General features: G+C 50.5%; 1 protein-coding gene across 4 annotated transcripts; it reads right to left on the minus strand.

The window, feature by feature from the left end:
• Nucleotides 1-46: 46 nt before the first annotated feature.
• Nucleotides 47-27869, minus strand: ILF3 (interleukin enhancer binding factor 3). Of its 4 annotated transcripts, none has more exons than XM_034998490.1 (20): nt 27664-27869; nt 15783-15880; nt 15177-15406; nt 14842-15019; nt 12681-12828; nt 11163-11254; nt 10679-10774; nt 9893-10004; nt 9375-9472; nt 8694-8805; nt 8475-8585; nt 7978-8177; nt 7413-7580; nt 6845-6970; nt 6585-6761; nt 6336-6489; nt 6135-6188; nt 2363-2728; nt 1337-1465; nt 47-725 (listed from the first exon to the last, which is right to left on the minus strand). In XM_034998490.1, the coding sequence occupies exons 2-20, from the start codon at nt 15783-15785 to the stop codon at nt 589-591; spliced, it is 2691 nt and encodes an 896-aa protein (XP_034854381.1). In that variant the 5' UTR covers nt 15786-15880; nt 27664-27869; the 3' UTR covers nt 47-588. The 4 variants fall into 4 exon arrangements, with proteins under 4 accessions (XP_034854381.1, XP_034854380.1, XP_034854383.1 ...); XM_034998489.1 differs by having other exon boundaries at nt 6845-6982; XM_034998492.1 differs by lacking the exons at nt 47-725; nt 1337-1465; nt 2363-2728 and adding an exon at nt 4287-5683.

Here is a 27869-nt window from a genome sequence, read left to right on the forward strand (position 1 = left end):
CCCATCACACTGCCGGTGGGTCAGACACCCAGGCCTACGACGGGCACAGAGTTTTCTTTTTCTTTATTTGTCTACATTCAGCTTAATTCAGATGTACTGCCTGAATGATCCAGACATACAAAAAAACCCCACTCTTTCCCACTGGTTTTTAAAATAAAATCTTCACTTATAAAACTGAAACACTAAAGCATTAAAATACAGAAAGCTCGTTTAACTCACTTCACAAAAGCATTAACAGATGATGTATCCCTTCTGTAGCTATTTAAAGACAAACTGAGTTAACACTAACACCAATTGTAAATAGACAGAGGGATACGTAACTGCAAGAACTCAAAAAACTCTACTCAGACAAAGTTGTGATGGCAACTAACAAACCACTGAAGACATGGAAGTCCCAAACACGGCTAAATATGGGTCACAGGACGGGTCACAGCAGTGACCAGCTGCACCTCACAACACAGCAACGTGGACAGGTTGGGGCGGAGGGGACCTGGAGGCCAGCTGACGTGTTAACTGTGATGCATAAAACTGAATCTTACAACGAGGGGTAAGTGCAGAAGGTACAAATCTTCACCCCTCGGGGGGGCTTTATCTATACTGGTAGTTCATGCTGTGATCTGCGTTTCTGCCGTAGCCGCCCTGTGAGGACTGGTAGGAGCTGGGAGGGCCGCTGTAATTCTGGCCGGACCCCGGGGAGTTGTAGTTTGATTGTGACGAGTAGCCTCCTAGGGAAGAGAGGAGTGGGGTTAGAGGGGAGCAGCACGGGGCTCGCCCTGCCATCACAGCTCAGGACCACGGCCAGCACCCGAGCCGTGCTGTGTCCGCTCGTGAGACCGCCGCAGGGGAGCAGGACGGGCACGGCCGCTCGCTCAGGGCCTTTCCTGGGTCATCAGGGCTGGCGGTCACCGACACCCTGTGAGGTGGAACCACCGGACCCTGGTTCGTAAGCGGTGGGGATCTGTCCTGTACAGACAGCGGCAGCGGGAGCTGTCTCTGGGGGCCGCCCGAGCACAAGGCTGAGCCTGAAGCCCCTGAACCAGAGGCCACACAGCAGGCTGTCTGGGCCTCGGTGTTGTGAGCATTTTCCATACAGGAGCCATCATTTTAAGACCAAGGCAACATCTGGACGTCTGGCTTCTGAAAAGCCGAGAAGCTGGAGGTATGCCTGAGCCCGTGTGCCCGCGTCTCCCTCTTCCTGTTCTCATCCCACATGGAAGCCAGACGGCAGGTGCCACTGCAGCCCTGCCTACGCCACCCGCCTGTCCACGCCAGGCGATGCCCCTCATCACCTGACCCCCCCCCCACCGTACTGTGCCACCTGCCGATCCAGGCCCACCTTGTTTGCCTTGGTATGAGGAGCCGCCCCCAGAGCCACCGCCGTAGCCCCCGTGTGACCCTGGGTTGTAGGACGACCCGCCTGAGCCGTAGCTGTTCCCGCCGCTCCGGCCTCCACTACCACTGTAGTCTGGGGGAGAGAAGACAGCGTGGTTAAGGGGCCTTGGCAAAGACACGGCTGGGGTGGTCTGGGATCCTCGTGCTATGGCCCTGGAAGTGGCAGGTTGGGACCACGGGCCTTTACAAATCTCCCTGTCCCATCTGCTTTCATCTGGCACACGTCCATTCGGCTGAGGACTGCCAGGGGCCCGGCTGCAGCCCTGCAAGGTCATCGTGCCCTGGGTCAGCCCACTCACCAAGCTCGGACGCCCAGCTGCATCCTGCCTTCCCACCTACTCCTCCAACCCAAGCTTCCCAGCAGTTCAGGAACCACACGGCAGCTTCCTCTCCTCCCACCCAGCTGCCACCAGACACCCAGTGTCCCCTGGCCCCCACACACAGAGAGCACGGCTTCTTTAAAGTCCCTGGCCCGCCTGCGGACCAGTGTCCCATCACAGAAAACAAGCGCCCACCTACGCTTTCCTAGCTCGGCCACCAGCTCAGCTGCAGCCTGCTGGGTGTGGGCATGAGGGGGAGGGAGAGGCGGGGCAGAGAAGTGACTCGGGCTCTTTGGGGGCTGGAGGCAAGGCTGTCCCCAGGCCCATCCCCAGAGCTCCCCGCAGAGCAGCCGGCCCCGACTCACAGACTCCACCCTTGTGCCCCAGCCTCAGCGCACAGGCTTCCTTGGCACAGGGGCCTCCGCTAGACCCGCCTTCGGAGACCACCACAGGAAGGGAACGGCGAGGATCTGGGCCAAGGGCTCTCTGCCTCCACGATTTCCCTAAAGCCCGCCCAGCAGCCAGCACCACCCAGCTTCCTTCCAGTCCCTGAGCAAGAGGCCAGGGCAAAGGCCGACTTCCGACACTCCACGGGGTGCGCCGCGGGCCCGGACCCCGGCCAGGCCTCGGAGCCCTGGAAGCCAACTCACTGAATTTGCTCTCGTAGCTGTAGTCTGATCCGCCCCCGCCCCCGGGGGAGCTGTAGGAGTTTGAGTAGGAGGAGTAGTTGCCTTGTCCATGGTTATAGCCCTTCTGCTTGCCCTGCGGGGGGCCGTAGTTGCCATACTGGCCCTGGCTGTATGACTGCTGCTGGCCTTGGTGGGACTGGTAGCCCGAGCCGTAGGAGGGCTTCTGCTGGCCCCCATGCGGCTGCTTCTTTCCGGCGTGTTTCGGGGGCACCGGTGAGCTGTAGTTGTCGCCTTGGTAGTAGGAGCTGTAGCCGGAGGAGCCACCACCGCCCCCGCCGCCGCCACCACCGGCATTCCCAGAATGCCCTCCGTTGCTGTAGAACTGACCTAAACAGGAAGGCAGCGGGTCAGGCGGAGGATGGGGGGAGACGGGGGGGGGCAAAGACAGGGAAGGTGGCAGCTGTGGGTCCTGAAGGCTGACTCACAAGCCCCGCTGCCCGGGGCCAGGGCAGAGGGCCAGAGGCAGGAGAGCGAGGAGCAGTGGCTCGGGTCCTTAAAGCAGCCAGGTTCGGGCTGGTCCAGCCTTCAGCGCCACTCCCCCATCAGCTGACGACAACAATGGATCTTTGCCAAGCAGCCCAGGACAGCGCGCCAACAGCAGCTTTTGCAGCGGATGTCAACATTACAATGAGATGAGCTCCAGCGCGAGATGACATTCATGACTAGCTGTTACCCAGATGTCCCCGACGGTGACAGGGAAAGCAAAGCCCCAGAGAAGCAGCCGGCCACCCCCACCGCCCCCCTGCTGTGCTGGGAAGAGGCTCTGCAGTCAAAGGCCTGGGGAACCCCAAGGGATGCTCTTTAACAAGGCCCCGGAAACTGGTGTCACTCCTGGACGAACAACTGGTCTGATGTGGCTCTTGGAGAAGTAAATGGAGAGTTAGTCAAATGACCTGGGGGCGTCTCCCTGGTGTGAATGGTGCAAACGGAGGACTTAGGAGTGATTCTCATGGGGAGGCTCGCTAAAAAGTTGGGATCCGAACATCCAGGCCAGGCCTCCAGTTACAGCCGCAGACGGCCCCCCAGAGGGCCCCTCTTGGTTCCCAGCACAGCTGCCAGGGGCAGGCGGACCGAGCGTGGATTGACAAGCGTGCAGGGAGGCCGCCACATTCTCAGACCCTGAAGCTGAGAATGTCACAGTAAGACCCTCCTCTGGTCCTCCGTGTAGATCCCATCCCGCAAGACAGGTACGTCCACACCCTGCCCCCACCAGACACTCAGGTGGGCCGACGGGGGATGGGTCAGCGAAGGGGAGGTGGGAGGAAGGGGAGGCCAGGCCGTGTGGGTGGCTCGCAAGCCCAGCAGAGCAATCCCCAGCGCTCCCACGGGGCCGGTGGGGCTCCTGGCTGGTGGAGCAGGTAGGTGGGCCTGTGGGCACGCCTTCGCCGGTTGCTGCTGCCTCAGTCTACAGACGGCCGGAGCTACCCCGCTGAGCCCAGGGTGACTGGGAGGGGGAGGGGACACTCGCACACAGCCAACCTTCCTTCCCATATTTAGCACCAAGGGTTCCCCCGCCTTTTGGGTAGAGTTAATTTGGGAGTCATCCCATGCCTCCCACCCGCTGCAGATGTGCACCCCACGCTGCTAGGTCTTGGGTTGCTGGAACAATAATTTGGATAAAACTGACCTGTGACATCAGTTTATTTTCTTCAGGTGGCCTCCTCCACCCCTCCACCCGCCCCCATCACAAAGCCAAAAACACCAAGGAGAAGGGCATGGTCCACAATGCAAGAGAGCAAACATGCGAAGGCCTGGCAAGGAGGCTGGAGGATAGGAGGTCCTCTTCAGACCCCCTCTCAGAACCCCGCCACCTCAGCTGCCCCACGGCCTAAACTGAGCACCTCAGCGCCCCTCCTCAAGCACAGGAATGAATGAAGACGCCAAGTACTGAGGACTTGTTACTTTAACATGTATTGATTAAAAAAAAATAAAGGGAAGGAGAAGTTTTCAACGTCATTTCAGGATAACTATTTCCTGGTATAAAAAGACATTATTCTCAAACAATAACTTTCTAAAAAAAAAAAATACATCATGCAAAGTTTTAAAAAGTTTCACTGAATGTTTCAAACCTCTGGGAACAAATTATATAGTAACCGTTTTGACCACTTTTTGCCTGAAAAAACGCAAAATCTTGCAAGTCAACGCAAAGGCAGGCTTTGCTGCAAAGGACTGCTGACCAGAGCTGAACCGTGCTCTTTCCAAAAGGGACTGCCACTGGGAAACGGGGGTCTCGGTGAAGAACGCTATTGCCTCCATGTGCCTCTGCGTACAGGGAGAAGTCAGAAACTCCAGCCTGCACCCAAAGGTGAGAGGGCAGAAGATTCCAGACCTTCTGGAATCCGTCATGGCTGCATACCCAGCAGCACTGGGTCCTCACGGGGAGAACTGGGCTGCGTATTAAGTCTTTCTGCTTAATTATTTTAAAGCCCCATTAAAACAAACAACTCTAGAATCCCATGCATTTGCAGCTGTGATTAGGACTTGCAAAATTCCACGTTCTCTCTCCCTTGAAGCCTGTCTGTTTCCTGCACTAATAATGGAAGCACAGTTTTGATACCTTTGAGAGTTCACCTCTAACTAAACCAGCCACAAAATACCACACCCCCAAACAAGAACCCACCAGAGCATTTACAAAAGGCGGGAGAGGTTAACTTAGCACAATGTACAATTCCCAATGTTCCCAACGTTTTACAAGCTTATTTAAAAAAAAAAAGAAGAAGAAGAAGAAAAAAAAAAGCCAGTTGCTCTGGATTCAGATGTGATAAAATCATTTTCATTACTGTCAAAGGCATCAACCAGATGTGGGAATTTGTTAAAAGGTTAAAAATTCATACAAAACCTGCTGTAAATTAAGACAAAGGTAGATTAAAATGCATCATTATCTGTCTCTTAAATAAAGTAATGCTTTCCATAAAAAGCAAAGGTGGGCTTTTGCCTTGATGCTGACCAGCGCTGGCTCTAGAATTCTGTGCAATTCTGCACAAAAATGCATTCTCTGAAAATTGTTTTCCACTTATTGTGAACTTCAATATGACCAAGTTCAAAGGCAAATCACGATAAAAACTGCCATTGTCTTAAATTCTGCAGGCTAAGAGTTTCAGACAAGCTGCGGTGACAAGCCACGGTTGAGAAACCCAGTGAAGCACAGGGGCACAGCACGGACACTTTGGGTTTTGGAGTTCGAGAAAATTGGAGTAAAAAGTTGATTTTGTGTGCAATACTTTTAGATGCTCTAGGAAGACCCAAAATCATGATAGCCGTAGCAGTCTGTGAAAAAGTCACCTACAAAAGGGGGAGACAGAGCAGAGAAAAAAAATTAGAATTCTTTTGAAAAATGGCACAGAGCGCCACATTTGAAATTCATGTTTTAGATTTCTCTGCTCCTGTAACCCCCCAATGAAGGCTCCTTCTCAAGACAAGAGCTGCGCACTGTCAGGAAAAGCATCATCAGAGGACTGGTGCTTCGCATGGCTTACAGCAGAGAAATTTAAAATTCTGACTCTTAAGAAAATTTCAAGTCACACAAATATGTGTGTTAACATTTAAAGAACAAATTACACTTTTGCAGAACGGGGCTGGAGGATCGTCTGCCCTAACCACCCCTGAGAAGAGGTGCGTGCCACTCCTAAATCTCAGGGAGGCTGCTGCTGCTGGGCCGCCCTGCTCTAACTCAGGTGTGGCAGCTAAACTGTAGCTTCTCCCCAACCTCAGACAAAGAGAAACACACACTTACTGTAGCCTGCTGTCGCCGAGTTGCCTCCATACCCATAGCTGCCATATCCCGCGCCTGGAAGGAACACACACAGGGTTACAGGGCTGGAAGGTGAGTCTGCCCTGCCCCTGCTCTCCCGCCGTCTCGGCCTGATCCCAGGGGCCCCGCACGCTCCAGGGAGCAAGCAGGGTCCACGGGCCAACACAAGGCAAGGGTCCTCACCAGCGTTCATGTAGCCTCCATGGTTGGCGCCACCAAATCCTCTCCCTCTTCCTCGACCTCGGATGTTTCCTCCTCTTCCCCGCCCTCGAAGGTTCGGGGGCGGGGGCACTTCATTGTGCATGGGGCCTCCCATGCCAAACCCAGGGTTATGTGGCTGCAGGGAGAGAACAGAGACGAGGGGCGTTCACCTCGCACTCCAACCACAGGAGAACTCGAGCTAGGGCCAGAGACGGCCGGCCAACTGCTTACCTTAGCAGCAAATTTCGGTCCACCTCTGACGGGGACGGGGGCTCTCTTCTTCTTGTTGGCTTCCAGGGCGAGAGGGGCATCAGGGAATAGCTTTTCTAGTGCGGCAAGAGCGGCATATGCTTTTGCCACCTTTTTGTTTGAGCCAGCACCCTGAAACTTCTGTCCGTCCACCTCGACCTAGGAAGAACAGACGCATGGTCAGCGTGGCCCGGTGCCTCCCCCTGGGGCAGAAGTGCTCTCCTGGGGAGCCAGCTGCTCACCTCCATGACGAAACGCTTGTCGTGGCTGCCCCCGGTCTCGGAGATGAGCTCATACTTGAGGCCACGCCTCTTTTCGTTAAGTTCCATAACAGGGTTCTTGCCATGCTTGGTCAGGATCGGCCCCTGCTGTTTTACGTTCTCAGGGGAAACAGAAAAGAAAACCAAAAAACTCAGCTAAGGGTCTTCCGGCATGTGGAGGAGGGCAGCTGCCCCCCAAACATGAGAGAGGCCCCTCCACTCCATTTTCCCTGCTGTCCCGCACCACCCTCGCCTCCCAGCCTCTGGAAGTCATCTGAGGGCCTCCCAGCAACAGGACTGCCTCCACCCGCACCCTCTCTCTGGGGCATGGCCAGCCTTTGACCGAGGGCCATCCCACTGCAGCCCTGGGCGCTGGGTCAGCATCAGCAGGGCCCTCTTGGTGGTGGCTCAAAGGCTCACACCCAGCTCCCCGTGCAGGCCCCTAGACTGGAAGCTACTCTTTGGGGGGAGGAGGGGGCGTGAGTAACAAGAACCAGTAACCCTGCTGGCTCACAGGACACAGAGCTGCCGGCCCCCACCATGTGCTCACCTCGGCGGTGGGATCTGAGGGGAAGGCAGCACTGGGGGTCGAAGAGGCTTCCACCACAGGCGGAGGGGCCACCACGGCCGGCTTTGCTTCCGTTTCCTCAGCGGAATCCTCCCCCTTGCTGGAGTCTCTGCCTTCTGCGCCGGTAGGCAGGCCCATGTCCTGTAACACCTGCAGGAGGGACACCCGCAAGGCTCCCCAGTTAGGGAGGGGGACTTAGCACCAGGGTCATCTACAAAGATCTCCGCCCTTTCCCCAGGATCCTGAATCAGAGGCTCCTAGGGTGGCAGCCAGCACTGGAGGCTGTCTCCCCGATCCCCCGAAACCCTGCTGCCCAGCTACATTTGGGGACTCTGCCTGTCAACCACAACGACGAAGCCATTCTTCCATGTGTGACTTGGCAGACACTTAAACATCTCAACTCAGTGTTCACACACCCTCCCTAAGCCTTGAGTTGTCCTCGCTGAGGGTTTCGATAGCCTCAGACAGCTCCACAGGAGCCCAAAATGCAGAAGTGCTTTGCTGTGCAGAGAACAAGCACTGGGTGCCCGACCCTGCCCATGTTTACCTTCACGGCCACGTGCAGCTTGGCCGTCTTCTTGGATGGTCCGGAGGCCTCGAATGAGCTGCCGTCCACCTCCACAGACATGGTAAAGATGGGGGCGTGCACCGGGCCGGTCTGGGAAACCAGCTTATACTGCAGGCCTGGCTTCAGCTGGTTGAGTCTCATGAGGGCGTTCATAGCTTGAGGGGGCTCTGCCTTCTCCTCTACAGAGAGAGAACCCCAACACTGTTCTGGACTGTCAGTCAGCACTCCCCGGACGACCTCCTGCCGCACGGCCCGGTGGCCTGGGAGCCCACGCTGGCCAAGGCCTCACCCACGCTGCTCCCAGCGTGGCCACCCCACTTGCGTTCCAGAACCCCACAACAAGCAGTCATTTAACAACGGGCTGCGATATCCTGTCTGAGAAAATTAAGGCAAAAGCAAGCATCTCACCACTTCGGGATGACTCTTAATTGAGCCAGAGGAAAGACACACTAAGGACTAGAAACCAATGCTAGTACCTTTCTTCTGAATCTTCTTCTTCTTTTTGCTGGGAGACTTTTCCTCCCCATCTTCTTCCATCGGGCGCTTCATGGGCGTAATGGCATACGTGGTGCTGGGGGGGATTTGAACTGAAGGAAGAGATCACAAGAGAAAAAGCTGAGAATCCCTCCTGTGCTCCTGCCAGCAGCCCACGCGGACACCACCAGCCTGGCGCCGGGCCCCTGCGGCGTGCTTACCTGTGTAGTCCACTGGGTTTTCATTCTTTGGTTTCTTGGGCATCTTAGAAGGCAGAGGGTCCATACCCAGAACTTTATGGAGCTGGCCGAACGCAGCGAGTCGCAGGGCATGCTGGAGGAGGGGAAGAGGACCTGACTCAGCCGCCCTGTGCTCCCTGCCAGGGACTGTGCGCTCACTAACGCCTTTTGGAAGGGGTGGGAGCTGAGGGGGTTGCTAACGGTTTCCCCTACAACAGCAAGGGGTCCCCCAACAGCCAGGGGAGGGCCTGACTGCCAGGGCCCAACCTTGCTGTGGGGGAAGGCCAGCCTGTGATCACCCCCCTTGAGAGGAATACAGGAGACCCCAACCTGGGGACTGGTTGCCACACGGAGCCACGTGGTGGGCCTGTAAGGGAAGGACCCTGGAGCAGTGCACACTGCAAATAACATCTCCCCACTGAGCTCGGTGTCCAAAAATAGCACTCGAGCAGGCTGAGGGGACAGGCGACAACCACGCATGGCGCCAAGGGAAAGAAGCAGCCCAGGTTGGGGCGCCCTGTATCAGGCACAATCCCTTCACCTTCAGTCCCCAACCTGAGCCTATGAGTCCAGTGGCTACCCTGAGAATACCCAGTAACGGAACTGGAAGCCAGCGATTACAGCCTGGGTAAGGGCTCACGGTGGCAATGGCGAAGACTATACCTGCGCACTCTGTGTGATATCTTCCCGTTGCTGTCTGTCTAGATGCCCAATAGCATCAGTGGCTTCTTTTTCACAAGGGTCATAAATGCCAGAACCATCTGAAGGCAGGAAACAAGGAAGATATGCAGAGGATTATCTTTTAGCATCTTGGAAGAGTTGTGCTGCCTGAGGGAACCAGGTGCGTTACCCCCCACGCCCCATCCACACCCAGCTCTGGAAAACACGCTGAGCTCGGTGACCCACTCGGCGTCCAGCCCATGAGATAAATAATCCACGTGTCTCAGAGCAAGGAGCTCGCGTGGGAGTGGGTCACCACTGCCCCGGATCCGCCCTGAGTCACAGCTGCGGAGCCGGCACAGGGCTGGATATGATGGTGCAAGAGGGTAGTCACATGCTTCAGCCCTAGGGGGACACGGGGCTGCTGCTGCCCTAACCCAGTCGGGGGACCCACCAGGAAGCGGCCTCAGGGCCTCAATCCCTGTCCTTTCCCTGCAACTTGCAAAGCACAAGGCCCCAACCTGGCATCACGATCCCCGACGCCAGGCACTCCAGCACTCTCCGCAGGGCCTCGCCGGCACCCATTGGTCTGTTGGCCGTGCCGATGGACTTCTCACAGAGAAGCTCAAGGGGCTGAAAGGCAAGAGGGACAGTTAGCTCCAGTGTCCAGGAGGTGGTCAGCCGACACTGAGGAGCTGTCACTATGTGTGTGTGTGTTTTTTGGGGGGAGGGGTGTCAAAGCCCTCCAAATTCACAAGTTGAGGCTAAACTGATATCAGGACAACTACAGCCTGGCTTAGTGACTTTTCCTTAAAGGGACAAACAGTAAATCTGTCAGACTATGTGAGCCAAGAGGCCAAGCTGAGGCGGTTATGTAGGTATTTATATTTATTATGTAGCCGCTTAAAAATATAAAAACCCTCTAACTACGGGCAGAGATAGGCAGCTGGCCAGATTTGGCCTATGGGCCCCACTTTGCTGACCCCTGTCCAAGAACAGCTACAAAAATTCTTCGTGGAGAACAGTGTCACAGTAAACATGCTACCTGGCTGGCCCCCTCCCTAGGCTGAGCTTGTGTCCACCACTGGGGGGGGTGCCAAGAATGGGGATGGCCGTCCTGTTCTAGCTCTCATCCCCCACCCAGGGAGTGGCACAAAGTAGCTGCTCAATAAATGGCTAGTACGGGGATCCATCGGCCACACCCCAGAGGGCCCCTCCAGCCCAGTTATCGCAACATATTCCTGGGATATGGGAAAACATCTCTGCATATCTGACCCTCACGTGGCCATAGCTACAAGGTGCCTTACCCATCCTCTGAGGGGACCCCAGGTGGGCACGCGGGTACACAGGTCCCTCAGGACCCGGATGACAATGACACACGACTTCAGCCCGTTGGCTCTGGCCTAGAGAACAAAGCACAGGCTCTTTATACCAAGGAACCTCCCTTAAACACAAGGCAAACATGAAAAACACAAGTCTCAGGGTGCTACTTTGTCAAGGGTAAATGGTGAACGCTCAAGACCATCAAGTGTGTGGTCCGCAGCGGTTTCACCACGTGGATCAGAACAGGTTACTCTTGGCACAAAGCAGCAGCAGCCCACCTACTCAGTCACAAGCCTCCTCTGGGGACGTCAAATTTGTCTATGCGTGCTCCGTTAGCAACCGCACGCCTGCAGGTGCTAAGCTCGGCACGGCGATCTTCAACGTTACCGAAACTTTATGGTGCAAGTTAGCCAAGTTAAAACTTAGGAATTCTCTACCAAAAGACAAATAGAAGAACAAAATGCAAACCTGGAACCACTTGGCGTGTCGGAGGGACGCCAAGGCAGCAAGGCATTTCTGCCTGTCCAGAACGTCCGGGGGATCGTTGACTGATAGCGTTTCTATTCATGGATGGAATAAGAAGACAAGGTACAGTTTGACCAAGGGGTTTCTGTCAGGTGGAAAGGGGATGTGGCAGCTTCCTAAAGGGCAGCTGAGGCTCCCAGAATCTCAAGTCATCTCCACCCTAGACCAGGGAAGGAGAAGCTAGAGTGCATTTAACTCTGCCCTGAGGAGATCGTAAAAATTGGAGGCCCCTCCAAAAAAAACAAAAACAAGAACAAAAGTGGGAAGTTACTCTAAAAGGAATCATCCCATGGGGGAGGGGGACAGATAGGTGGATCCTATCTTCTAATAGACAATTACCTTGCTTCCTCCCCATGATCTCCCGATAAATTAGCTATGCTAAAAATTTCAATAGCAAAAAAACCCAAAAAACAAAAAGAAAAAAAAAACCAATAAAAACAAAAACAAAACAAAACCCCCCAAAAAACAAAAACAAAAGCACCAAAATAGGTGGGGGGGGAGTGGAAATGAACTCCCTCTCTGCTTCCCACAACGGCCATCCCCTGAGGCATCTGCGGCAAAGGGGGACCACCTCCGCCCACCAGGCGGGACTGCCCTAGCCCCAGCCCTTGACAGAGAGAGTCCTGTTGGTCAAAGGTCCAGAGTCCCTAAATTGATAATTGGAATCAGGTATCAGAACCAAAGGTAATCAAAGAATAGCAACAAGGGCGCAAGGTGAGAGCCTCTGCTGCAGCAGAACTGGAGAGCTGTCACTGCCGCCACCCGGGTGTCAGGGGTTTGGATAAGGCCTGCGACCGTCACCTCCGCTCACCTCCGCTCTGCGGCGTGAGCGCCAATAAAAACCATCCTCGCAGAAGAGACACAGGAGGGGCCCTTGGTGGCCTTTGAATTAGGAAAGTATTATGAGCCTCTGAGGTTTTGGTTTGCAAATCACACAACCGTTTACAACTTTATCCAAAACTCTGTACCAGCTCTCTGCATTTCAATCCCGGCAGCTGATAAAAGCAGCCCCTGGAAGAGGCCAAGCGAGGCCAAGCGAGGCAGCCCTCGGTTCTGCTGCGACACAAGCTGTTTGCACGACTCCAACGTGATGTTCATGCAGAAACCATCTGGTAGTCTTCCAGAATTTAAAAGCCATAAAATCACCAGGGACACACTTTTCCAAGGCCAGAGAACGCTCAACAGAAAAACCAAGTTTAACACTGATGAGAACACTCAAGGATTCAGATAAACAAAAAATGGTGCAATCCTCTATGAAAAGTGCTACTCACTTTTAGTGCAACCGTTTTGTCAAACTCCCAAGTACTGAAACTGCACGGGAGATGTGATCTCAGAGTCTACAGGTGGTCAAAGCTACACCGACAGCCTTTTACCAAAGCAGGCTAAAACTGAATAGCACATTTGCCTGGCGAGGGAACACCAAGTTTCCACAGTCCTGCTGGCCTTTCTCAGCCTCCCTACCTCCGGCTAATACTTTCTCCATTTCTTCTCTGACAACAGGGGATGTCAGGTGGATGGTCAGGGACAATGGAGGCTCTTTTGTGTTTTTTATCACAATCGCAGCATCGTCAACAGACTGGAGTATTTCGTACTTGTCTTCTGTGACCGCCTACAAAAGAGAATGCAACTTTCAAACACACTTCCTCCTCAAGGCAGGCAATCAACAGCTCTGTCTCACTGGTTACCCCACCACACGTCAGCTTCTTGCAGGGTGACGGGACAGCAGCTCCTTCATCTAGGGGATCAGGACCTCCCTTCTGCCCACCATGTCTCTGGCCATTTTCTGGGTACTCCAGAGTGGAGGTCTCTAACTGCACAGAGAAGGCATTTTTCATGGGGAGCTTTACAATGCGATGGGTAACACTTCAGGGGCTGGGAGAAGGAGACAAGAGTGTGAATCCTCGTTCTGTCGCCTGGTAGTTGGGTAACTCTGGGCAAGTCACTTCATCTCATTCAGATGCTGGTTTCTAATGTATAAAATGGACTTCTTGACAAGACCTAAACCACCAGGCTGCAGGAGGCTTACACAGACACCACGTGCAAATACAACCCCCAGCTGAGCGGAATCCACCACTGGTGTTTCCCTCCTGGGGTGAGCAGCCATCAATGTGGAAAGAAACAGTGTAGTAAGGTAATCTGTATCATATGATGCACACACAGAAAAGCATGTGGTTGCTGCAAACGCATGTTTCTACAAAAGGATGTTCACCTGTCTTCTGCTTTCTCCTTTCTACCAGTTTATATGTGCCTTAATGAAGAAAATTCAAGCTCTTACAGGTTTCGTTAGGGAAAACATAAAGGAAATACCACATTGAGGGGAAGACAAATGCACACTGAAAGATCTAAACTGGGGTTGTTCTCCACGTAAGCACTAGGGACCCTCTGGGCTGCTGGGCCAGCGTCCGCCTTGCGGGACACTGAGCAGCCATCTCCAGCCCCCACCGAGCGGAGATCAGCAGCACCCCACTCCCCCCCGCCCCCGTGACAACCAAAACTGTCTCCAACTCGCCAAATGTCCTCTGTGGGGGGCAAAATCGCCCCAGTCAAAAACCACTAATCTGAATCAATAAAAACACACTTTATTCGTATCTTTCTTTAAAGACTTTTTACAAAAGATGTCTTTCCTTTAGAAACATTTACAACAACGTAATTTTCATCAACGAATATACTTTTGATAGACATGGATTAAAATTAACATAAAATTACCACCAAAACAGAAAAGTTTAGTCCTTCATTCACCTGAAATACAGCTCTCCAGAAGTATCTACTGAACTGCATTAGCTCCACATTTCAATTCTGACCTCTACCCTAAATACCAAATTATCAGTTACATGTGGAAAAAAAAAAATCCATGTTTACATATGAAAATGAACAGTGCCTTTCCCTAAGGAATGTGATTTCTTAGTTTTGTTTCGTTACTTTATTCTTCTGCTGCTACTATTGCTAAATTGAGGGTGAGTGTGTCCCAAGGATGCAGCATACAGTGGGGACGCATGGAGGTCCTAAAACGCCAGGACTCACAACCAGGGATCCTGGGATCAACCACTCAGCTCCTTGCGCCCTAGTCACATCTCCTAAAATACTCGGACGATAAAATCCTATCTCCAAGGGTCGTTGTGAGAAGAAAAAGATACACATATAAACAGCACACCTGGCCTAGGGTGTGGTGTAGTCAATTCTCAAGAAATATCAGAGACTATTACTTATGCAACACTTTTGTAATGAAATAAATAAGCTGGTTTTTAAAAAGTTCTTATGTCCAGTTTTGGATCAGGGAGGAAGAGTTAATCATTATACCTTCTATCCGCCCATCCACCCCACTGAGCGTGGATTCAGAGCTCTAGCCCGGTGCAGCCCCGAACAGTGCAGCCCACCACATGGTAGGCACCGAGCCTTTCCCGGCTGACAGAGTGTCTGGGCCCATCTCGGTCAATCAGGCACCAGGACCTTAGCAGCCCTGCGGCATCCTGCCCATCACCTACTGATAAGGCATGCGCAAGCACGTGCAAGGGGGGGTTTGTAGTGTGCCTCCTAGTGCACAGCACAAACCGGCCTCTCTTCCTGTCCCGCCGTCCTCAACAAGCATGACCTGACCCCGCCCCGTGGAGGCAGTCACACTCACAGCGAGCTGGATGGCGAGGTTGTCAGCCACCTTGTCCAGGAGGGCGGTAGTGGGCTTCTCCTTACATAGCAGCACCAGCTCTAAATCCAAGTCCCCCTTGAGCAGCAGGCCCTTTGCCACGAGGCCAACGCGCATCACACCCCGCAGGGTTCTGGTCATGTGCTCCGTCTTCTGCTCCCTGAGGGACACACCAAAGTACGCTCAGTGAGGGATTCCGTGCAGCCAGAACCCAGAGGCCGTGGAAAGGGTGGAGTTTCTTAGAAAAGAAGATGCTCACTCCCATGCTGGCCAGACTCTCTAGGAAGGATCCCCACCCTCCAAAACCTCAAACGTACCCAGCCCCTTCTTTGGTCTCATCCTCTGGGGGCACATCCACATTCTCGGACTCCGCGTGCTCGCTGCTGCCTTTCTCCTGTTCGTCTATCCAGTCAGACACAGCTTTGAGAGCCCTCTCTGTGTGGGACACCATGTTCTGGACTGCCTCCAGTTCCTCTTGGGTTGGATAAACAGAAGAGTGCTTTGCCATCACGTGGCGATCGTCATTCACAAAAATTCGCATTGGACGCTGGAAATGCGAACACTCAGTTAAAAACCTTGCAGAGACATCGAGCAACCCTCCACTCATCTTTCAAGCTGCCCAACTCAGAATTATGCCTTATCATTTGTGTCAAAGTAGGCCCCCTACACGACCACTACTGAAGGTCTGAGAAGCAGGACAACCAGAGGGAACAGCTGTTCATTCTCAAGGCAGTTGAGAGAAAGGGGGCACACTCAACTTCCTATGTGTGTCTGTATGTATATACGTGTGAACTCTTAACACTATGTAGTAGTATTTTATAATTCAAGAAGTCTAATGAAAAAACATGAGGATCAAATGCCTTGGGGAAATGCTACATCTCTAAATACGAATAAAGAAATAAGTAAGATTAAAAAAAACTTACCATTTTTACTTCTTTTGCTGTAGTGTCTGGAAATCAAATGTTTGCTTATCTTTTCAAATTGTAACAGATTTCCTTGGTGTTATCAATACTTCAACTATCTATAAGATCAGAAAATCTTTTTAGTTTCAAATATTCCATAGATGGATGAATTTTAGCAGCCAGATACTGAATAGGACAAAAGACAGTGGTGCAGCCACGTGAAGGGGCCCCGGTAACACAGCAGGGCACATCTTTATTTCCAAGTAATCACTGCTGAGGTACAAACAACTAATTACAAAATCCCCTAAAAATGAAAACAGCTGGTTTCAGAAGCCAACTCTGACTTCCCACTCTTTCTACTTCATCTTCTTTCATCTTTTTTTCATGCAAAGTATGCCAGTTTTTACAAATATAAAAAAAAATAAAAAATCAATGAGCCTCCAATAAAAGGTAACAATACAAATGTTCAGCAAACTCTTGGTGTTTGGACAAGGAAAAGAGACAGAAGGAGCTCTGGTCTTTGAGGGTAATGAAAAAAATGGAAGGAAAGCATGAGACAGGAGCTTCTATAAACCGGAAGGAAAGAACCTTCTGAAACATCAGGTGGATGTGACCACAGCACCACGTGGCCACACCTGTGGGTTCCATTTTGGAGAGGCCGACAGAACTCAAGTGCGCAACAGAAGTCTTCAGGGCGGGCGCCTGGGTGGCTCAGTTGGTTAAGCGACTGCCTTCAGCTCAGGTCATGATCCTGGAGTCCCAGGATCGAGTCCTGCATCTGGCTCCCTGCTTGGCGGGAAGCCTGCTTCTCCCTCTGACCCTCCCCCCTCTCATGCTCTCTCTCTCTCTCTCAAATAAATAAATAAAATCTTTAAAAAAAAAAAAAAGAAGTCTTCAGGGCAAGCACAGCTGTAATTACCATCTTGGGCTCTAAATAACATGCTGACTACAACCTACTCAATTCCCACTCTGTGCAAACAGTCTGGTCCACACTGAAATCTTCCAAATGAGTAAACAACAACAACAAAAAATTCATCACGGTAATACACAACAGATGAATCCACCCATCCCATCCAACCACACAGCCCCTTTGATCTTGGTCAGTTACCAGCCAGGGCAACAGGCCCCACCTGGAAAGGCACACACTTCAAGGACAAACTTGGACATGATGGGCCAAAACAAGAATTTCCCACAATGCTTCAGGACTTCCTAACAATCTAATTGCAAATTTGTAAGTTTCAAAGTAGAACTATAAAACTGAAAGGTGGAATGAGAGGTGAAAATCCTGCAGAGCTACGCACAAGCAGGGGTCAAGACTATGCCTGGTGGGGTGGGGAGAAGAGTGGAGGCCAATCTCTGGACTCAGCTGTTCACGGTACCGCTGATGAACAACTCGGTCACCACCAAGTGGGAGCTTCAGCACGTACCTGGGCTTGAAACCCTGCCTGCCCAGCCACTAGCCATGTGGCCCTTAAGTTTCCTTGCAGCTTCCTTCTACACCTGTGACATTGATGCGGCACTCCCCTACCTTGGCAAGAGGAGTGAAAATTAAACAAGTCAACTTACAGAAAGCATGCAGCACAAACCCCATGGACCCTTCATAATGGCACCAACTTCTACCAACAAGATCTCCATTTGCCAGGTTGCCCTGGGGGCTAAGCAATGAGTGACAAAGTGCATCCTCTATGAAGAAGTTCCCATTCATTCAGTTAGGAACACAGGATATCAAGATTGTATTCAAAAAGAATGCTTTACCTGTTAGGTATGTATTTAAGATAAATTTATGGTTGAAAGTACACACCTGGTGTTTGCTCTAAAACACTCCAGGGAGGCAGGCAGTGGAGACGGGGACAAAGATAAAACAGGATGGCGAAGTGCTTACAGCTGTTGAAGCTGGGAGACGGGTATGTTGGGATTCACTTGTGATGTCTGAAAACTGCCAATCCAGTTTTTTCTTTAATTGCAGAACAGACTTATGTACTCCTAACTAAAGTGCAGCCACCACAGGTCATCTAAAAATTTAACCAACGCTCAGATACCCAGTTCTAAGCCAAGAAGCAGACTCTGAGAAATCCCAACCTACTGGTGATATGGCCATGTTAAACAGCCCCCACTCCTGGCCGCATCTATGCTGGAACCTCATCAACCTGATAAAGAAGGCTGATGTTTAAAAACCGTGTTTAGGGGCGTGTGGGTGGCTCAGTCGTTAAGCGTCTGCCTTCGGCTCAGGTCATGATCCCAGAGTCCTGGGATCGAGCCCCGCACTGGGCTCCCTGCTCAGCAGGAAGCCTGCTTCTCCCTCTCCCACTCCCCCTGCTTGTGTTCCCTCTCTCTGTGTCTCTGTCAAATAAATAAAATCTTTAAAAAAATAAAAATAAAAACCGTATTTATTTACTCAACACGTATTTAGCATATACCTCCTCCACACCAGGCCCCGGGGCTGGCTGCTGAGACGGTGACAGACATGTCAGACAAGGGCCTGGCCCCCGTGGACCTGGCTGGCTGGCACAAGGTAGAGAAGAAACTCCTTCCTTCCAAGCCCAACAAGGCGCTAGGAGCCAGCGTTTCACCGTACACGTACCAGCTCTTCATACTACACTCCTCCTCCGCCACAAACATCAAATGCAGAGGCTTTAAAAACAACAGAGCTTAAACCAAGGTTTCAGAAGGCTAAGACCTTTTCATTCTGGATTTTACAGACCTGACATTGTCTAACTTTCTAAAAGGAGCTCTCCAAAGAAATGGTTGATTCGGCACCTCGCCCTGGGACTGTGTGAGCCCGGTCATTTGCAGATCAGAAAGCAAGGAAGCGCTCGGACACTAGTGCAAGTCCAAAGGACAAGGAGTTGACTTGTAAAGGCTCCCACCAGCTATATTTGCAGCAATGGAATACAAAAAACAAAACAAACATAAAATGCTGCCGTATGTATGAAGTTCTAGAAGAGCCACAAGTGCTCAGCAGTTGCCTTACACAGGTGATGGCAGGGACATCTGGGAGGGGTGCTTTCGGGGTGATGGTCACGGTCTCCATCTTGGCAGGGGTTGAGCGTATGCAGTGGTCAAAACTAACTGAATGGTATACTCAAGATTTGTGCATTACTTAAAAAAAAAAACTATAAAAAAAAAAACTATAAATAAATACTGGATTCTAGTTAATATTTAGATACAAGACAGCAACTTTCTGCTACTTTGAAATACATCATAAGAATAAAGTGGATTATAGGTCAGAGACATCCAGTAAATGCATGAATAAATAACTGTGGACTGAAGGATGACCAGAACAGACGGAGATGTGTGAGACAAAACCACAGTCAAAAACAAATAAACAACCATAGTCAAATGTCAATGGCAGAACCAAGGCTTTATCTACAGGTAGTTGTTCACTGTAAAATCGTGTCACCTTCGATGTATGTTTGAAAATTTTCATAATAAAACATTATAAATATACAACCAAAATTGATTCAGCACATTAAATGTACATAAAAGCTTGAGTCCATAACGATACTTAATAAAAACCCCAAACCCTAATTTGCCAATACTGGAGGTGTCTGTATCCCAACTCCCTACTCTGAAAACGGTGAAGAGGGACTGAAGCCTGCCCACAGTTGAGGTGGGGCATCTCAACCAAGAATAAATGCCATCTGACAAAGAGAAACTGGGAGTAGAAAATCACTCTTCTACCAATGGGTAAAAAGATACTGCGTCAGAAGAAATGAGCCCATCAAAAGTACCTCAAGGACACACACAAGCCTCCCCAATGCACCTGCTTTCAGCAACTGTCCTGCATGTAGGTTTCCATCTGCTGCCTTCACCCTTAAAACTCCGAACGTGGGTGTGCCTTGGCCGCGGCCAGCTGCAGCACCTGATCTTCCTCTGCTCCAAGAGGCAAGCCCCAGAAGGAACCCCTGAAGAGACTCACTGGGCTGTGGCTGGCCCTGACCACCACACCTGGCCCCCCATCTGTGGAACATTCACCCCCGGAGCCCTCCTCCTTTAGACCAGGCCTTGGTAGTGATGCCTCTTGATTCAGGGGCACAAAGTAAGAGCACGAATTACCTGAGCTAAAACAAATGCTGAAAAACTGGAGACAATGCTCCTTTGCAGGCCAGCAAATCTGGCCTCATTGTCTCTATGTGAACCCAGATCTGTCATCCAAGCCAGCTTTTCAGAAGCCAGCTGCTCTGGTCTTGAATACCAGGGGATCCATCCCATTAACAGACATAGGGGTCTTCTGCGCAAGCAGAAACCTCCTTTTCAAGATTTTTAGCAGAGAACACTGTTAGTGAGAAGTCCACAACACCCACCTACCTAGAGGCAACACTCCACTGGCCCCTGCCCTGCAACCACCATTATGATTAAAAAATGGGGCACAAGGAAGCCTGATTTTTACAAGTCCAGTTTCTCTGAAAGGAAACCGAAGCAAGGAACAGCTGGAGAGTGAAGAATCAGAATTTTAAACATGAACTTTGTGTGGCTGGGGATGTTCTAACAGGGATCAGGTTTCTTTCTTAAATCCAGCCCACTCACAGCATGCAGTTACAGAAGTTTAAACCACAAAACCTTTTGCTTGCAGCGTGATGACATTTCTGACCTCTTGCTAATTAGAATATGACATATGTGGCACTTGCTGTTAGAAAAAAAAACACGCCCAAGTTAGCATGTGTGGATCAACAACCATTTATAGAATGAATGAACAGGTGTAGTGGCAACATCCTAACAGGTATGGCCCCACCTATCTTCCCGAGTAGATACCATGCCCCTTCCAGGACATTTCACGAAATCCTACCGCTATTCCAGCAACTCTGGGGAATAGTCCTGAAGCAGATGCTCATCTAAGAGACTGAAGGAATTAGGCTTTGAAATTTACAAGGATCCAAACCCCACTCCTGATTTCCCCATCTCTGGAGCTATCCTATCCTGGAGTGTGAAGTGAAGCGATAGACACGTGCTACTCTTTAGTGACTCTACAAACTTGTACATTTTGACATCATCAAGGACACATGAAAAATAATTTTATTTTTTATTATTTTTTTAAGATTTTATTTATTTATCTGATAGAAAGAGACACAGCGAGAGGGAACACAAGCAGGGGGAGTGGGAGAAGGAGAAGCAGACTTCCCGCTGAGCAGGGAGCCTAATGCGGGGCTCGATCCCAGGACCCTGGGATCATGACCTGAGCCGAAGGCAGACACTTAATGACTGAGCCACCCAGGCGCCCCCCGCCCTTTTTTTTTAAAGATTTTATTTATTTGACAGAGAGAGACAGCAAGAGAAGGAACGCAAGCAGGGGGAGTGGGAGAGGGAGAAGCAGGCTTCCTGCAGAGCAGGGAACCCGATGCGGGGCTCAATCCCCAGGACCCTGGGATCATGACCTAAGCCGAAGGCAGACACTTCACAACTGAGCCACTCAGGCACCCCATAAAAAATAATTTTAACAAAGTAATCCAGTCAGAAGATGCCAATCTAAAATGCCACTCGGAGAAATTTTAAAATCCAGCACAGATCTGAAGTCTAGTACAGTGGTTCCCAATTCTGTCTGCAACAGTATTTTTACTGGTTCACAGGGAGGTATAAAGTTAGGAATAAAGATTTTCACAAATATTTTCAATTTTAAAAAGCATGTCTTTTCTCATGAAAAGATGGAGACTGGTTACACTAATTAATTAAAAAGATATTTTCCTTGACTAAATAAAAAGTTGACAAATACAGGTTTTTTCCCCCAAAATGTTTCTGGAACTCCCCTGGTCTGTGAGGCCCCGGACTCTAGGCCCACTAGTATTGTAGAGCATTCACGGGTCTTGGGAGACAAAAGCCCCAGGTTTGCGCCTACCAGGGCTCTCCAACCTAGCAGTTGTGAGACCTTCCAGCAAATTACCTACCTGTTCAGAGCTGGGTCAAACATGAGATGGAAAACACTAGCTATGCCGAAGAGTTGCAAATAGTAAGGATAAAGGTGACTTCGTGGTAAGATGTTTTATCAACCGTAAAATCTCAAATACACTATACTAAAGGAGGAATTTCAACAACTCTTGGATGAACCAACAGAAATGTTTTATTAAAGTCTGCCTGTGAGAGGACCTGACAGTAAAGTGTGTACCATGACTCCAAGTGGGAATTACCAAACCTCCTTTCCAACATCCTCTTCAAGCAGCAAGGGGACAAAGGAAGTAAGTTTAGGAAATCTTCCACACCTGGCTGGGGAGGGGGAACCCCGAAGGCAACCCTCCCATGTTGCCTTTTTTTTTTTTTTAAAGTAGGTTCCACATCCAGTGTGGAGCCCAATGTGGGACTTGAACTCACGACCCTGAGATCACGACCTGAGCAGAAATCAAGAGTCAGATGCTTAATCACCTGAGCCATCCAGGTGCTCCAGATTTTTTTTTTTTTAACTTGGCATGCAATTTGTTTACTTCTCCCAAAAGCATCCCCCACCAACTGCCCATTACAAAAAAGGAAAAAACTCAAAGGATGTAATGTATGCGAATTCACAAACATGAATTATTTTAGTGGGTAAGGGTGGCACTTTTAGGTTTTTTAAATTTTTATTTTATTTAAATTAACATATAGCGTATTACTAGTCTCAGAGATAGAGTTCAGTGGTTCATCAGTTGCGTGTTAACACTCAGTGCTTAGTACACCATATGCCCTCATTAATGCCCAACACCCAGTTATCCCATCACCCCCCACCTCCCCAGGGTGGCCCTCTTTTAAATAAAACTTTTTATTCTGAAGTAACTGTAGCTTCACATGCAGCTGTAAGAAATAACAGAGATCACACGTGTACTCTCTAACCAGTTTCCCCCAATGGTAACATCTTGCAAACTACATAGTACAGTATCATAACCACAACCCAGACATGGATACAGTCAGACACAGACCACTGCCAGCCCCACAAGGATCCCTCCTATTGCACATGACTGGCCACACGCCCCTTCCACTACTCCCCATATGCCTAACCTAAGACCACTAATCCTTTCACCATTCCTATAATTTTGGCACTCCAACAACGTTATATAAATGGAATTGCAGAGCATGCAATCTTTCAGTATTGGCTTGTTTCATGCAACATAACTGCCTCAATATTCATCCAAGTTTTGTATCAACAGCTTTCTCCTTTTGGTTGCTAAGTAGTATTCCACAGTATGGAGCCACCATTGTTTAACCATTCACCTGCTGAAGGACATATGCATGGCTTCCCATTCCTGGCTATCAAGAATAAAGCTACTATGAACATTTGTGTATAGATTTTTATGTAAACATAACCATACATTTCTTTGGGATAAATGCCCAAGAGTGAAATTGCTAGGTCATATGGTGGTTGCCTGTTTAGTTTTGTAAGAAACTGCCAGTGTTTTTCCAGAGCCGAGATTTTAAAACACAAACTCAAGTTAACTTCACCAAAATCAACTCCATTCACCTTCTCTCCACTCCTGTCAACTCATACATCTGCTCTGTGCTGCTGTGGTCACTGGTGAGCCCTCTCCGGGCAGCCATTATTCCTTCCTGCATGGATTCTGCACAGGTCACCCACAGGACAAATGTTTATTAAGGGCTGTTATGAGCCATGGGGCTGGGATGGTTTTTTTCACATTGCTGACATTTGGACTGCTTTTCTGAATTATGAATACACAACAACCTGCAAAAAAAACCTAAATGTACCAAGGAGAAGCAAATCTAACTTGCAACATTTTATTCTTTAAACACACACAGACTCAGATAAGAAAAGCAGTCAAAAGGAAGCAACAGAAAAGCAAGTGGCCCAGAAGATTATCCCAGTTAAGACTGAGCTTGAACCACAATCCTAATGAACATAATAAGGATGGCCGTTTGGAACATTCAAGAAAATTACAATGGATCTCAAACTGCCAATAGCATCACTTCTCACTAATCACCTAAGATTATAAAAATAATTTGGAGCAAATTTACATACTCTTATAAAAGGATGCACACTCAGTTTTGTAACTAAATGATCCTCACTGATCATATATGGCACACAAGAAGATAGCCTGTGGACAATAATCTCATTTTCTTGTTAAAACTAGTGGCTACAGGGGCACCTGGGTGGCTCAGTCGTTAAGTGTCTGCCTTCAGCTCAGGTCATGATCCCGGGGTCTTGGGATTGAGCCCCGCACTGGGCTCCCTGCTCGGCGGGAAGCCTGCTTCTCCCTCTCCCACTCCCCCTGCTTGTGTCCCCTCTCTCGCTGTGTCTCTCTGTCGAAAAAAATAAATAAAATCTTAAAAAAACAAAACAAAACAAAAAAAACTAGTGTCTACATTTTCAATTTCTTCATCCCCTAAACATTTAATTAAAAAAACCCTTAGGGCGCCTGGGTGGCTCAGTCGTTAAGCGTCTGCCTTCGGCTCAGGTCATGATCCCAGGGTCCTGGGATCGAGTCCCACATCGGGCTCCCTGCTCGGCAGGAAGCCTGCTTCTCGGCTCTCCCACTCCCCCTGCTTGTGTTCCTGCTCTCGCTATCTCTCTCTCTGTCAAATAAATAAATAAAATCTTAAAAAAAAAAAAAAAAAAAACCCTTAAATTTCGGGGCACCTGGGTGGCTCAGTCATTGAGCGTCTGCCTTCGGCTCAGGTCATGATCCCAGGGTCCTGGGATCGAGCCCCGCATCGGGCTCCCTGCTCCGCGGGAGCCCTGCTTCTCCCTCTCCCACTCCCCCTTGCTTGTGTTCCCTCTCTCGCTGTGTCTCTGTCAAATAAATAAATAAAATCTTTAAACAAAAACAAAAACTTAAATTTCAACTGGACATCGCTTTCTCGAAACATGTGAAAATAGATGTTAAAAGTCACTTCTAAATTTCCAATCACAATTTATAATGGGATCACTTATAAAGTGCAACCTTGGGGAAATATCACAGGGATTTAACAGAGAATAAAATGGCAAGAAACAATTTTTAAAAGTCAGTACACTGACAAGGCTCCCTAACAAACACCTGTCCACCCGGTTTTCGATGTTATTTCTGTAATGCTGTTAGCACCACAAAAAGCACTGACTTACCCTAACTAGCAGAGAGGGAAGCTAGTTGTTTCAGACAAAACTCAGAAGTGCTGCAGCAGGAATCTGAAGGAATTTCATCCCTTCAGGGCCCCCAACACGCTTCACTGTGTGTAGACTCCTGTCAAACCACTATCTGCCTTTAAGTTCAAACCCTTTCACTGGAAACAGAAATCAAATCTTTTTCTCCCAGGACTCGGCTAAGATAAAAAGCATCCAATACATATGGCCTAGAAAATCCTAATTCCCATGTTCAATCAAAGCAGTATTCAGATAAAATGTCACCGCTTTGTGAGACATACATGCATTTCATACTAGACAGTGACATGTACAGTTCAAAACTGCACAAGGTTGATCAACTTACTGACAAAATGTAACAGGAGGGCAAATCCAAGGAGGTATAAACCCAAGTTTCCTGGGGAAGGTAATTATTCCTCTGAGTCATAAAAGATGAAATCAGGAGGAACTGGGGAGGAGGTGAGAGAGGTAAATAAGAGGGAGCTGATCCAACCCAAAGAAAACTTTCTTTTTTAAAGATTTTATTTATTTGAGAGAGAGCACAAGCAAGAGAGCACAAGCAGGTGGAGCAGCAGAGGGAGAGGGGGGAGAAGCAGAGGGAGAGGGAGAAGCAGAGGGAGAGGGAGAAGCAGGCTCCTCGCCCGGCAGGGAGCTGGACACCAGGCTTGGTCCCAGAGTCCCAGGATCATGATCTGAGCCGAAGGCAGACACCCAACTGACTGAGCCACCCAGGCACTCCCCCCAAAGAAAACTTATAAAGCCCTTTTCCAGAAGAACATTTCCAAGCCCCACATCTTGCTACAGACAGACAAGCCTACTGCTTACTCAAAAAGAAGAGGCTTATAGACTTAGAGAAAGCTCTTTCCTCATCACTGACTCCTCCTGTTCTCACCTGGAGAACTTAAGCAGAGGAGCATGAAAATGAGCACCAAGTAAGTGACATAAAAATATTAGCAACCACTCTTGACAATGTAGTTATTTGACAGGAAGAATTTAAGAAAACTAAGCAACAGCCTTAGATTCCTCACTCTCCATAACATGGGCCTCAAAACAAAAACAAAAACAAAAAACCCTCTAAAATATACTAGAAGAAGCTAAAGAAAGGAATTTTTGTCTACAGGCACTAGACAAGTTCAATCAGGAAAAAACAAACAAAAACTGCAAGCAATTAGGTACCACTCCACTCCAAAGAGAGTGTGATTCCCAGGCTTGCCCAAGCTCTAGGAGAGTAGGGAAACTCTGATACACCCGCACCCAGTGCTGGCAAGGCCAAGGCTGGCAGTAACTGCCAGCCTCCAATCAACTCCAAACACTAGGGCCTGCAGAAATTCCATTCACAAATTCCGGGGTCCGGGATCTGCTCACATGGCGAACGGCAGCTCAGGGAGAAAGACCCCAGGACCAGGGACAATAGCACCTGCCAGTACCCAGTTGGCCTGTTTTTCCCTTTTCCAGCTGCTACTGAGTTTCTCGTTCCCACACTTCATTCACAGCCTGACTGGCTGCTGTTACCTACATCCCACGAGACCACACACAAAGCATCACACACAAAGCATAGTGGCAGCAATGTGAGCAATCCGCGGAGATTCCCAACCACAACTATCTGAGATTAAAAAAAAGAGTCTGAAGCCCTAAATTTGAGTCCCGACTCTGGGTGGCACCTTAGGTTTTCCTGTGGAACCCACATATGCCACCAGGCCACTCGCTTTAAAGAGGAGAGAATCCCAAGCAATCAGAAAAAGATTCAGAATCACTGAAATACCTAAGTCCAGAAAAAGAAGCCTTCTCAGGGAAACTGGCACTCCCTTACTGATCCATCATGTCCCGTGAGCAGAATCCCAAGCAACGGGTCAATCAATTTTGGAAATACTGAGAAGAGATGGCTTATCTTCCCCAGTTCTGAACTGGGGGAGAGCGTGCTGATCACTGTACAACCCAGATAATTCATCCAGGCGCAGGATTCACTGGGGCAGAACTTCAACTCAGTCACTCAACTACTTGAGAAAATAAGGTAGAAAACCGTTTTAAGCTCTCATGTATGGGTCACAATCTTGCAAGTTTCAGCGTACCCAAATATCGCACCAGATCACCATTTTGAGGAAGGATGCAAATCCTAAGCAATCTGGAGAAAATTCATCATCAATGAAACACCTGAACTAAAGAAAGGGAAAGCTTAAACCCTCCGCCAAATATGGGTCCTGACCTGGGGGAGGCCTGGCCGACTACAGATTTGGGAACCCCATGCACCGATAAAGGCCTCCGGTGCAATCAGCGTGGGAACGGGGTTTCAGGGAGGAGGTCCGCGTCTCCACGCCATGTAAGGACAAAGGCGGCGACATTTCCCGCCTCGGGAACCTGGGACTCTCCTGGAACCGGGACGGGACTGGGACAAAGACTAGAAAGGAACGAGGAGGGGGGTCGCCCCTGCCGCTCCGGCCAGGATGCTACCGGCCAAGGGGGGTGTGTGCTCCCGGCACGTGCGCGCGTGCGCGCGGGGCGCCGCAACAGACAAAGCCGGGCCCGGGGGACTCGGCGGCCGGGGGCCCGGTGCGCGCGCACCCCCCGCGCGAGGCGCCGCCGCCGGCCGAGGGGCCGCGAGGGGGGGCGGATGCGCGCGCACCGGGCCCTCGCCGCCGCCGCCGCCATTTTGTTTCCTCGGCACAATGGGGGAGAGTAACGGCCGAGCGCGGGAGCGAGACTGGAGAGGGAGGAATGAGCCAGGCGCTGGGGCGAGGGAACCGGGCGTAGGCGGGGAGCGCGGGGCGCCTGAGGCCTTGTCACCGCGACCCCTCAGCCTGGCCCGCGCTGAGTGGGAGGACTGGCGGGGGGAGGGGCAGAGGCGGGAGCGGGCCCGGCCGCCGCCACATTGACGCTTACCTTGTCGGCGTTCCCTTCCCCGACCGCAACCGCCGCCGCCGCCCTCCTGCCACAGCCCGCCGGGGTCTCCCCCCAAAAGCCACGCGGTGCGCACCGGGCTGCTGAGTCCAACTGCAATGGCGAGAAGAGGAGGAGGAGGAGCCGGGGCCGGGGGCGAGCGGGCGGACGGGCGCGCGCCGGGGAGGTGCGGGCCACGTGATCGCTGG

The sequence above is a fragment of the Mirounga leonina genome, unplaced genomic scaffold (genome assembly GCF_011800145.1).
Source record: "Mirounga leonina isolate KUSES-001 unplaced genomic scaffold, KU_Mleo_1.0 Mir_94, whole genome shotgun sequence".
NCBI classification, from domain to species: domain Eukaryota; kingdom Metazoa; phylum Chordata; class Mammalia; order Carnivora; family Phocidae; genus Mirounga; species Mirounga leonina.